The sequence below is a fragment of the Triticum dicoccoides genome, chromosome 4A, assembly GCF_002162155.2.
Source record: "Triticum dicoccoides isolate Atlit2015 ecotype Zavitan chromosome 4A, WEW_v2.0, whole genome shotgun sequence".
Classification (NCBI taxonomy): domain Eukaryota; kingdom Viridiplantae; phylum Streptophyta; class Magnoliopsida; order Poales; family Poaceae; genus Triticum; species Triticum dicoccoides.
Window position 1 is genome coordinate 15809983 of NC_041386.1, and position 11796 is coordinate 15821778.

The 11796-nt window shown below is 50.6% G+C and overlaps 1 protein-coding gene across 1 annotated transcript; it reads right to left on the reverse strand.

Moving 5' to 3' along the window:
- Positions 1-1334: 1334 nt before the first annotated feature.
- On the reverse strand, positions 1335-7541 carry LOC119284645 (beta-galactosidase 5). The gene is made up of 19 exons (XM_037563795.1): positions 7024-7541; positions 6491-6586; positions 6275-6387; positions 6035-6101; positions 5850-5942; positions 5414-5557; positions 4999-5087; positions 4745-4850; positions 4558-4645; positions 4280-4398; positions 4030-4191; positions 3737-3915; positions 3425-3534; positions 3226-3335; positions 3031-3141; positions 2830-2943; positions 2542-2744; positions 1998-2334; positions 1335-1877 (listed from the first exon to the last, which is right to left on the reverse strand). The coding sequence occupies exons 1-19, from the start codon at positions 7195-7197 to the stop codon at positions 1758-1760; spliced, it is 2535 nt and encodes an 844-aa protein (XP_037419692.1). The 5' UTR covers positions 7198-7541; the 3' UTR covers positions 1335-1757.
- Between the last annotated feature and the right edge of the window lie 4255 nt (positions 7542-11796).

The window sequence follows — 11796 nt, forward strand, 5'->3', positions numbered from 1 at the left end:
AAACCCATGATCTAACCTTGGTGGTTGGATTCGGCGACGGCGGCGCTTCAACGTCGTTCCTTTTCTGAAGGCGTCGCTTTTGGAGAGCCTTTCTCGTAGTCCTTATGTTGTGACGAGATGGTTGACGCCGATGGTCACTGTTGTATATCGTTTATTGTTGCTTTCAATTCTTCGGGTTTTCTTTTCTTCACCTAGGCATAGCTTCGGTCTTTTATGACTTTGCTCTTTGCCGAAGTGACGTGTGGGTGCGTGTGTTGTGTTGGCTGTGTGCATTCTAATTGTGCAGAGGCCGTGTGTGTACTCGTTATGATTGTATCCCTCGATGCTACACTATGAGTCAATAAGAAGGCACCCTTTATCGAAAAAGATTCATTTATTTTGCTCCGTATGTAGTCACTTGTTGAAATCTCCAAAAAGACTTATATTTAGAAACGAGGGAGTAGGTCGCATGATGATCCTCTAAAAAGAAGAGAGAGGCATCCAACCCCAACCCCAACCCCAACCGCATGATTGTGTTGGGTTGTGCGTGGCAGCTTCCGCGGGTTTCTTCCTCTTCTCTTAGGCTTCTTTGGTTTGGAGGAATCTTGTAGGATTTTAGAGGATAGGATTTTTGTAGGAAAAATTTCTATGGAGCCCTTTGGTTTGTAGGAATGGATTCCTATTCCTATATAGGATAGGAATCAATCCTTTATATTTCAAAGGAAAAAAATATTAGTCTAGACTTAATGGAAAAAATCATATCCTATGAATCAGATGACATCTCTTAATCTATAGGAAGTGAGATGCATGCCACCTCGCTTTCTATGATATTCCTATCCTATGAACCAAAGGAGGCCTTAATCAAAAGAGTAGAGAATTCTTCTTCTTCGAGCTCGAGCTCCAGCTATGCTAGTGCACGCCTACATACTTGCCTGTCAATAACTCGGCTTCATTATTAGGTCCACCTCTATGGTTTTCAGGATAATGCTCTGTCGGGCATGGAGCTGTCTGGCACCGGCCTCTGCAAAGGTTATCAGCGAGGACCAGTAGGCAGCCAGTCCACTGTCTTTAAGACTGAGCCACCATTCATGTTTGTTCTCTTTCTTTTTTTTTTTTTGAAAGAAAAGGCAGAACCAAAATCCCATTCATGTTTGTTCTCTTTCTTTTTTTTGAAAGAAAAGGCAGACCAAAATCCCATTCATGTTTGTTCAGAGAGGAAACTGTCATGTCGATTATTTACCATGTTTCCTGCCATTTGCTTCTTTGTTTTCACATGACAATGAAGTTTTCTTCAGATTTCAGGCTCTTCGAGCACAAAATCACCAGCAAAACACGACTCAAGAACCAAGAGCAAGTGATCATCAGCATATTCATGCTCACAGCATGCACAATTAAAAGCAAGTATTTCAAAAGTAAGGATACAGCATCTTCTCTTCTTCAAGAAAGATGGCAGTGACACAGCCAAAACATACCGACGACACGAGCAAAAGAATGCATCAATCTTTTGCCTCTACTCTCCCTACACTCCATCTAGGACCAACCACAAATTACCAGCTGGTCGCTTTTGAACAATTCATGGAGATGCAGGGTAGAGCACCAATCCTAATCTGAATCACAATGCTAGAGATGGAATTCTAATCCTCCAGCGCCACGTCTACATCGAGTCGGTAGTACTTTACAGTTGAACTCTCACCTCCCCACATCACTTCCCATGTGCTTGATCGGTCACACACAAGGCTGCTGCGCCGTCCTTAAATTAGTCTAGTCGGAAGAGTCGCCTATGTACCGGGAGAACATACCGCCTCGACCGCCACCCTCTTCATCACATCCGGGCAGGGGTCTCCACCGAAGTTGTCGGGGGAGATGGCGATGGCGCACCTTTGCTTCCCAATGCATTTCTGTTCAAATGAACACAAGAAACATCAGCAAGTAGCATAACAATGTGAACATGGGCATTCTGTAGCACTCCGGTGCAGAGAATTCAAGCGGTCTAAAACTACTGAAAGAAATTAACTGACCTCAAGAACAGTCTGTGACTTGGTCGAATGGCACTCCCCTTGCTCGAAACTTCCGCAAGTCCCAGAGGGCGTCCCGAAGCTTGCAAATTTGATGGCAGAAATAGACTGCCCAGGCGCGCATCTTAGATGCACCTTCGACCTGTGTAACTCAGGCTTAGCTTCCCCTGAGCTCTCAGTCTGCCAGTTCTTGATACTTGGATGAAACTCTGATACATCAGCACAGACGCTTGACACTGATCTCTTCACAAGCGAAATCTTCGAAGTATCCCCGCCAAGTTCCTCGAAAACAACTAACAGATTTCTAGATGGCTGCAACCAGGATTTTGGCACATGATACCTGAATATATCAGTTTGAACAATTTAGTCAATGCAGTAGCAACAATACTTTACTAACGAGGGCAAAAAACAAAAAATAATTGGAAGTGAATGCTCCAGTTTTAATGGTGAAGGAAGACAAGTATCAAGCAGTATGATTTTGGATACTAAAAAAAGACGAGGCAGCGGGCTGATTATCTCATTCAAATGTTGTGGTAAATGGTCTTACCAGCGTTGTGTCGGCTGACCGCAACCTGCTTGACATTTGGTTGCCCGGAATGACCCAGTGTAACTGTAATCTTTGCAGTCCCCAGTTGCATATGCTAATGAGTACCGTCCAATGCTTTGTCCGTTTATCCAGATTTGTCCCTTACCCATGCTACCCATATCCAGAGCCAGAGGTTCATCACCACTTGGAGTATCAAAGTATGCCTATTAAAACAAGCAGTTGTAAGAGTGGGACTGAATATATTATACCGCTAAAGGGTTCCTATCATAGATTGATTTTTTTCCTTACCCTATACCATGCCAATGGCATTTGGTTTTGTGCTATCAATGATCCTTGCATCCATTCAACTGAACTTGCACCTTCTAAGGAGTTCAGGTTCATTTGTTCACCTTTCAGACCAACCTAGAATGGATAAGGTACATTTATTTACCTTCTTTCTTACTTGAACATAAATTAGTCAACAACAAAGTTACTAGATGCTGCACTCACCTGATAGGTCCATGTCTGCCAGGTCAGATCTCGCGAACCTTCGTCCAAACCATGAAGCACAACAGGACCATTGACACCAGTATTCCATGTCTCGTAATGAACCCCGATATTCTACAGGGACAAGAATAGTTCAGTCATATATGCAAGATCATTAGCTGTAAGTTTATAAATTCATGCAGCGATGAGGGAACGAACCGGCAGCCCGCAAGCAACACTCAGCAGCGAAATTTTGTTAGTACCGGCACGAAGGTTAACATTGCCCTTGTATGAGATTCTTTTATCTTCCCTGGTTCCAGAAGCAGAACCTACACCAGAACAAAAATTATTTTATTCACTATTCAGTTTCCACAGTGCTGGTGTTGTATAGACAAGAGAGCAGTTTCAAGTGGAAAACCTTGTAGCTGTCCATTGATAAAGATATGCAAGGCATGGCCAGCAGATTGCACAGAGAGAGACAAAGGCTTGCCACCTTGTAGAAACTTCTCAGAGGGGCTTACATCCACACTACAATAATCATTTTAAGCATATTATGTTTCAGCATGAAAGGATGCAGAGGCCAGTGATAATCCTCCTTTTCTAAAACAAAAAGCATGAAAGACATGAACCTCGCTTTTTCATAAACAGAAAACGAAGAAAGTTTTACAAACAGATCAAACTCCAATGAAGTTGGATTTAGAGGCCTGTAACTTATTCGTGTGGCAATTACCTGGTCATGTACCAAAGATAATCACTGGTGTCTCTTGTGACGTTAAGCTGTTCCAGTAGACCAGTTGTGGTGAGCAATGGAGCAGCTGCCAGTGAACCAACCTCCTCATCATACCTCTCCCACATCATTGAAGAGGCCCCATCGGACCACATTTGCATTTGAGATGTCTGAACACCAACCTGTGGAGATAATAGCATTTTGGACCAGCTAAACAACCTCCACATATAATGGATTGAAATAACAAGACCGGAGAACGACGTAATACCATACTCATAAGCACAAGTGGAACTTACTGTTGCAGTATTATAAACAACTGTTTTGCAATCAGGAAGGATGCTGATTGACCAAGGTGGTAGACTGTAATGCTCATTGTCGAAGACAACTTTCGCATGAGAGTTAGAATTATAGTTTGCGAGAAAAGCTGCACAACCAGATGGAGATCGGTAGACATGGGCCTGAATTATAGGTTGTAGATGTAAGTGACAGATCAAGCCATATGGGATATATGCACTTCAGTGATGGGAAAAGGTAATCAAGACAAACCTCTTGCATACTTCCAAGGGAAGTCACAGTTGGATCAACAGAAACCAATGCCGGCTCACATAACTTAATAGCTCTATGAAGTTCTTTAAGATGTCCATACTTTGGTTCTCTTGCAAGTCCTGGTTAATAACAAAGCAGAGTTTGGGTAAGAATTATCTAGCCCATTTAGCAAAAATTCAATTATTTATATGTCAAAAGTCACCACCATGCTCAAAATAGACAAATAATAGATACAGATAGTGACCATACTGACAGCAACACTATATTTCTAAACTTACCATATTCATCAAGTGGAGCGTCATAATCATAGCTTGTTGTAATGAAGGGACCCCCAGCGGTGCGCCCAAAATTTGTTCCACCATGATACTTTGTTCAGAAGAAAAAACGTGAATATCTCCCCGCAGGAAGCTTCAAGAAAACTTACAAATGGTAATAAGCATATCTACAACTTGTTTTCTGTCATACCATGTAGTAGTTGATAAAAGAACCACCCTTCTGCACGAAGCGAGCAACAGCAAATGAAAGATCTTCAACTGGTCGTTTACGGATGGTCCCACCAAATTCAGTAAACCTACATTATTGTTCATATTAATGCAATTGTACAAAGAAACACTAGGATCAACAGAATCTAAATGATGAACATGTGAACTGCATCAATGAAAACTGTAGCTGTATACTTTTCACAGTAGATTGGATATTTCCCTCGAAAGAGAACTTACCAACCAGTCCAAGCTTCAGTCCACATCGTAGGCTTGGAAGGCGCATTCGGTGTAAATGCATCACAGTAGAAACCATTGCATGCGTTTATCTGTACAAAGGACAATTAAATGTAATTTGAACTACTAGTTCAACAAGTTCGACAAGATGTAGCATACAAACTGATTTGATTATAGTTGTAAAACGAGTCTATATTCTGTATACGAACTGGAACCGGTATTTTAGAAACCTAAAACACTAAATGGAATGCCTTATGGATATAACCTGCACTGAGCTCACAGAAATAAACACGTGAACTTACATGACCAAAAAAGAAAAAGAAAAATACCCTTAAGAATCTAAGATGTCAAATAATCATCAGTTTGCTACATTTGCGCCATGATCCTTTTAATTCGGCATGGGACAAGATCAACATACCACTGGATCTGGTGCGTCTTCCTGCTTGCACATCACCCACGGCACACCGGTGTCCAATCCCACGGCCATCTTTGCCGCCCAGTCACTGTATGACTTGCCAGCAGCCCCAAACTCTTTCTCTTCTGGCCCATACTCATTCTCAATCTGCAATCCAAATAACAACAGCCAACACCATGAGCAACCAGGGAAAATACGCAGATTAAGACAAACCATGTTGACAAATGCTGAATCACTAACTTCAAGCAAGAAAAGAAGGCAACAATAAGCAGAGCACTTGCAACAAATGAATGAGCAGTTTCGCGTGTCATGGAAGAAAATTTATTTATTTCAGCGTTATGTACAATGGCAAGTTGGCAACTATCTCAACATGCAGTAAACAACCATGCCATGTCAAAGATTTGCATTTAGCTCGAAGAGAATGTTTATACACACTTGCCTGAGAAAGGATAATAGGGCCACCTTGGGAAGCAAAGAGCTCCTCGCTCTTCATCATCCCCACAATCTTCTCAGTGAACCCCTGCATTGCCGCCTGCAAAAACAAAGGGTCATTGCCACAAACCTAAGCAAAAGAAGACCTGCATCCCAGACAAGATCCAGAAATTGTGGAGGACTCCCACGGACCTTGAAAGGCTCGTTGTCCGTCCTGAAGCTGATGCCCGGAACATACTTGAGCCAGACCGGAAAGCCGCTGCATAAATTGCATGTGAACAGACACAAGTCAAGTGAAGTGAGTGACAAACAAAAGCAAATCACACGCATTCACCAAACTGGAAGCAGCAGCACAATGCCAGTAAATAGTGCCATTTCTACTGTGCTGGTGATTCATCTTAACAAGTGGTGGCGAGGAGTAAATGTGCATACCCAAAATTCCACTCCCCGCAAATGTAGGGACCGATGCGGAGATGCACGAACAGCCCGGCCTTCTGGGCCGTCTTAATGAACTTGACCAAATCGTACCTCCCCTCGAAGTTGTACTGCACCAAGCGAGAAAATTACCACTGGAATTCCACACCTCTTATAGTAGCAGCTCACACTGAATGTCTGAATGGTAGGTGATGATAAGTGTGGATGCAGTACGTTTCCGGGGGTTGGTTCGTGGCCGTTCCAGAAGACGTAGGTCTGGATCACGTCCAAGCCTCCGTCTTTCGCCTTCTGAATCAGCCCTTCCCACATCTGATGGACAGGAGCAGCGTCAATGGGCAGTCAGTGGTCGGTCAATCAGCCAGAGATTCGGAAATATGTGAACGAAAATCTAGTAACAAGCTACTATAGATTATTAGCGGTGCTGGGGAAGCAAAATGCCCCAAAAATGGTCGCAGGAGCAAGCAAAACGAGCAGCATTTCAAGAAAATCTACAAAAAAAGGAGCCCGCAAGGATAGGGAAATGTCGATATCTGTCGCTTGAAAGCATTGAGCGCAAAGCAAAGAGGGGGAAACGTACGGGCAAGCAAGCGGCATTTCACTTTTCTTTCATGGCAGCTCTACCAAGCAAGAAACCGGGAACCGCGCCATTAACCAGCCACACACGAAACCCCCGTCCCCTTCCCCGGAAAAAGCAAGAAAAGGAAAGGAAAAGGAGACGGTCTCCGAAGAACGCAGCTGGGGGCTACCTCTGGGGTGCTCCGGGGGTAATGTATGGATCCGGAGAAGAGGATCCGCCTCTGCCCGCCGATGAGCACCGCCTTCCGGTCGTAGGTGACCGCGGCCGCCAGCACGGACGCCGCCGCCGCCGTCGCCAGGACGGCCAGGCACAGCAGGGCCGCAGCCGCCTGCCGCCGCGCCATCACTGTCCGGGAAGGCGGCGGTCGGAGGAGGAAGGAGAAGACAGCACGCGAGGACGGGCGCACGCAAATGCGCCTGTGCCTTGCGTGGTCTTCACTGGTCTTCTTCCCTTCCCTCCACCACCACCACGGACGGACCTGGCTGGCCTGTGTTTTGCTGGTGGGTTTCTTGGATTCTAGGATTCCTTGGCGAGGTTCTCGGGAGGAGCGTCGGCCGGTGGGGGCAGCGGCTCACTGGAGCTTTTGGCCCATCGTGATATTATAATCTCTACCGAGCGAGCGAAACTGCTTGGACGGAGAGAGTGAGAGAGGGTGGAGGGAGGGAGAGGGAAGAAAAGAGAAGAATCCCACCCACTGTAGGCGCGTGTGTGTGGGACAGCGCGGAGTAGTGGCGCTAGCAATGGTACAAACATGGCAGCTCATCATGCGATGCATGCCATGGTGGCCTCCCTCCCCGTGCCTGCGCGATGTTGATGACCTAGATGGACGTGGCCAGCTCTGGCACGGCGAGCCACTGACACCGGGCTCGTCTTTCCGTCACAGAGCGAGTACACACTCTGTCCGTTTATCAAAAGGAGCTTCACAACTGCGTGTGTTGTGCTGTGTTGTGCCTGCTAAAAACATGATTACTGGCAACTATAGTAATTGTAAGCGTGTCACGCATGGATATTCCGGGTGTAGCCAAGATAAGACGCAGCCACGAGGCTGCAACGTACTACTGCTGCTGTGCTCGTAGGTGTAGCTTAGGAGCTAAGCTTGGTTGCATCCAGCAAGCAATGGAGGCCATGGCCATGCGGTGCTCGTTGAGTGTTTGGCGCCGGAACCCGCTTTCGTCCCGTTCCAACAAAAGAAAGTGGCGAGCGAAAGCGGCAGCGGCTCTGCTGCCTCTTACACAGACGCCTCGCTCTCGCTGCTGCTACTTCCACATTGGGAAGCCTGACTGACTGGTTGTTTTGATGCAACGGGAACGAAAGAAAAGAAAAGAGGAAGAGAAAGAGAAAGAGAAAGGCATCTTTCGGTACGGCGAGGCCTCTGGACGAGGGCACATGGGACGAACGAGAGTGACCCAGCGAGCAGAGCGCGGTAGGTTGTAGAGACCATCCGTCGCCGCATTCCTCCTCTGTGTGTCTAAACGGTGGCACAGGAGCCTAGAGAGAGCGTATGTCGTCATTATGCAAGCGCATTGAATTGAATTCACTCGTCGTGGCCGAGCGAGCCTGGAAATGCAGGTCGAGGTCAGGCTACGTTGCACCGATGTAGGCATGGTGTAGGCGTGTGTAGCGGCAGGCAGTGCAAGGGAAAGGCAAAGGCGTCAGTGGACGGACATACGAGGATGGATCGGACGAAGATGGATGCACATTCGCATCGCGAAGATGCACCCGAAACAGCACGCACGCACGCACGCTTGCGCCCACCGATCCCTGCCCCGGCCGCTGACGACAAACACCAGAGAGGATGCAGCGCCTTTGTGCAAAGCGGGGCGGATTAAAAGGAGGAAAAGAGAGAGGTCGGAGGCGATTCATTAGTGGCGGCACAGGCGGCCCACCACGCTGTGCTGAACCAACGACCCAAAGCACATTTGCATGCACGGTCACCGCGGCCGTGTGTGTGCCGTGGCCACACCGTTTGCCACCACGCCCCGTGATCCCGAGCCCCAACCACCAGAGCAGGGCATACCCATCCCACCCGCTCGCGCTCGCCTCGTGTACCTGCGCGCGCACGCCAGCCATTTGTGCCCATCTCCCCCTCTGCGTCGTGTGCAGTGCCAGTACTAGCGGTACTCTCGTGCTGGCCTGGGCCTGCTCGGTGGCCGGCGTGGCGCGTCACGGCGCGCAGCGCCCACGCTCGGCGCCAAGGGCATCCCGGGATGAGGGATGCCGCGGCTGGAGGCGCCTGGGAACGGAGAGCGCGGCGGCATGGGGACGGCCAGGCGCGTGTACGTTCCACTGCGGCGCACGTCCAGTCATTGACCAGAGCATCCTCACAGGTCGCAACAGGACGAGGCGGTGCCGACGCGGCCGTGCGGTGCTGCCTGCGCGGCGATCGGTGGGCGAGGGTGCTCGATCGATCACTCGTAGGCGTCCAACCATCCGTTTCAAATGTATGTTGTTGTCACATGCACAGCGTATGCGCGCCTGCGTACGCCGTGTTGTTGGACGTGTACGATCAAACAGGGACAGTTGTGTGGACGCGTCGCGGTCGACGTCCGTGTTCCAGGCTCCTGAGTACGAAATATGGCTTGGGATTTGCTGGATGCGTCGGCACGGTCGTGGATGATTGCAGACTTGGAGCTGGGCGGGTGGGAGCATGGTAAAAGCGACGTGTAAATAGGACACGGCAAACGTTGTCACAGTGGCCGTCCAGGTGCAGGCCCGTGTTCCGCGCATGCATGTGGTGCTCCGAGTCAGCTCTTGACCGCCACGGCCACATGCCCGCGCAGAGGAGAAGAGCCCCTCCCTCCCGGGTCCATCGGGCAGGCGGCCCCCAACAATGCACGTGGCTATTTGCAGACGTAAGGCCAACTCCACCACCACTGTGTGACCCTATCATGTCCGGCCCCGTCAGTTTGAGGTAAAATGGACAAAGGAGGCGGCCCAGCGCGCAGTGGCCCAAACCCGTCTTGTCCGTTTTGTGTCCGGGCCGATACATTTCGAGCGCAAACTTACGCCGGGTTTAGGTCGCGACGGACACGAAACGGATGCGCGCCTCGTCCGCGTCAGGGCCGCGTGGCAGGCGGCCACCTACCTCCCACCCGCCCACATCAATGCACACGAGCGGGCGGCCCCACTTGTCATCCGCACGTCAAACGGTCGCTGTCCTTTTTTAAGTGGGAAGCGTGGACGGGTAGTCGTCCATACTGTCTCACGCCATCCCGCAGCCTCCTCGAAACCCGACAGCCCCAGTCCCAAACCCTAGCCAACACCTCGCCGGCCGGCCGCCCGCCGCCATGGGCCGCAAAGGCATGCACGACCGCGAGGCTGGTTCCTCGTCGGGACGCCGCCGCGGCTCGCCATCGCCACCACACCGGGCCCCCGCACCGCCCGCCTTCTCCATCGCGCCCACCTTCGCCGGCGAGCGCGACCGGCATTACGTCCGCTCATCGGTGTGCCGCCGTTATTGGGAGAGAGGACGCCGCTCCCCTGGAGCGACGTCCATCTCCCCAATAACTGGCATCTCTTCGCCGACCGAGTCCCGATCCCGCCGGTCCCGACGAGCGGCCGTGCGCGCGACAAGGAGATTGAGCGCCGCCGCCGCCTCCCCGACGACCTCTTCTACGACCCCAGGTACGCCCCCGACTCCGGGCTCTGGGACACCTGGTTTTGTGACGAGCACGACACCAGGCGCGCATCGTTCTTCGCCGGCACCTCGACGGGGCTGCGGCGGCCACGACAGGAGCGGGGGCGTACCTGGGTGCGCGGCCTGACGCCCACGTCGTCGCCTTCCCCCTCTCCGTCGCCACCTCCCCCTCCTCGCATGACAGCGGAGGAGGAGGCCCGTCTCCTGCAGCATGTCATGGATGACTCCATGAACACGCACGACGAGCGGCAGTGGAACGGCCTGGAGAAGACCATGGCCCTCTCTGCCGCCGGGGACGTCGCCTTCCCGGAGCTGCAGATGGCGGCCGTCACGGAGGAGGCGACGGAGGAGGCGATGCCGGCCGCATTCCAGCAGCTACTGGGCCAGGGGTGGGGCTGGTCCTGCACTGCTTCGGAGATGGCCGCCGGCGTGGGCGTGAACTGGTGCCCCACTCCGTCGCAGTCACCGGAGCGGGAGGCGTCGCCCCGGGAGGAGGTGGTGCAGGCACCTCCGGTCGTCCAGCCCGCCCCCGTCTACCACGCACCGCCGGCCCACCTGTGGACACGACACCGGCGGCCAGTGAAGACGGCGACGACCACGGCACCGACGGGCACGGCAGGAGCGCGCGGGAGGCGTTTTTTATTATTTTTTATATGTTAATTATGAAACTGGGCATTTTAAGTGGTCGTGGAAACTGGGCCGTTATGTGGCCAACCCCTATATATGTTTTATGTTTTTTTAAATGCGTTTATTTACTTTTTTAGTTATTTCATTCTAGTTTTTATATTTTTTTTATCCACGTCCACCCCGGACACGATTTGGGGTGCGGCCGCGCGGTGGGCACACGCACGACCCATCTGACAAAGCCGGACACGGGCGAATCCATCGGCACCCCAAAGGGACAAAATCCGATCAATCCGGACGTCCGTTTGTGGTCGCGTGGTGAAGTTGGCCTAAAAAACCTCGTTATTCTACTACTACTACTCCTCCAGCATGTTTTACTACACCAGATGCCCCAGGCAGTAACACACAAAGCTGATAGCATACCACTAGATAGCACTTCCATGTCCAAAAGCGGATGGTCAAACAAATCTGCGTGCTCCAACCGGTCAAGCAAACACGGCGCCGTGGTGTCTTTAGAGAGAAAGTGTGATCACAGATTCAGCATGCACACACGCGCGCGCGCGCAAGCCAACGGTAAAACAACAAGGAAAGTAAACGGTGCCCCTGATGAACCTCAAGTAAATAATGTCCTGCTCGTGTCGTGTGTATCTCAGGTCCCAGCCCGACTCGCGTCTGTGCAAA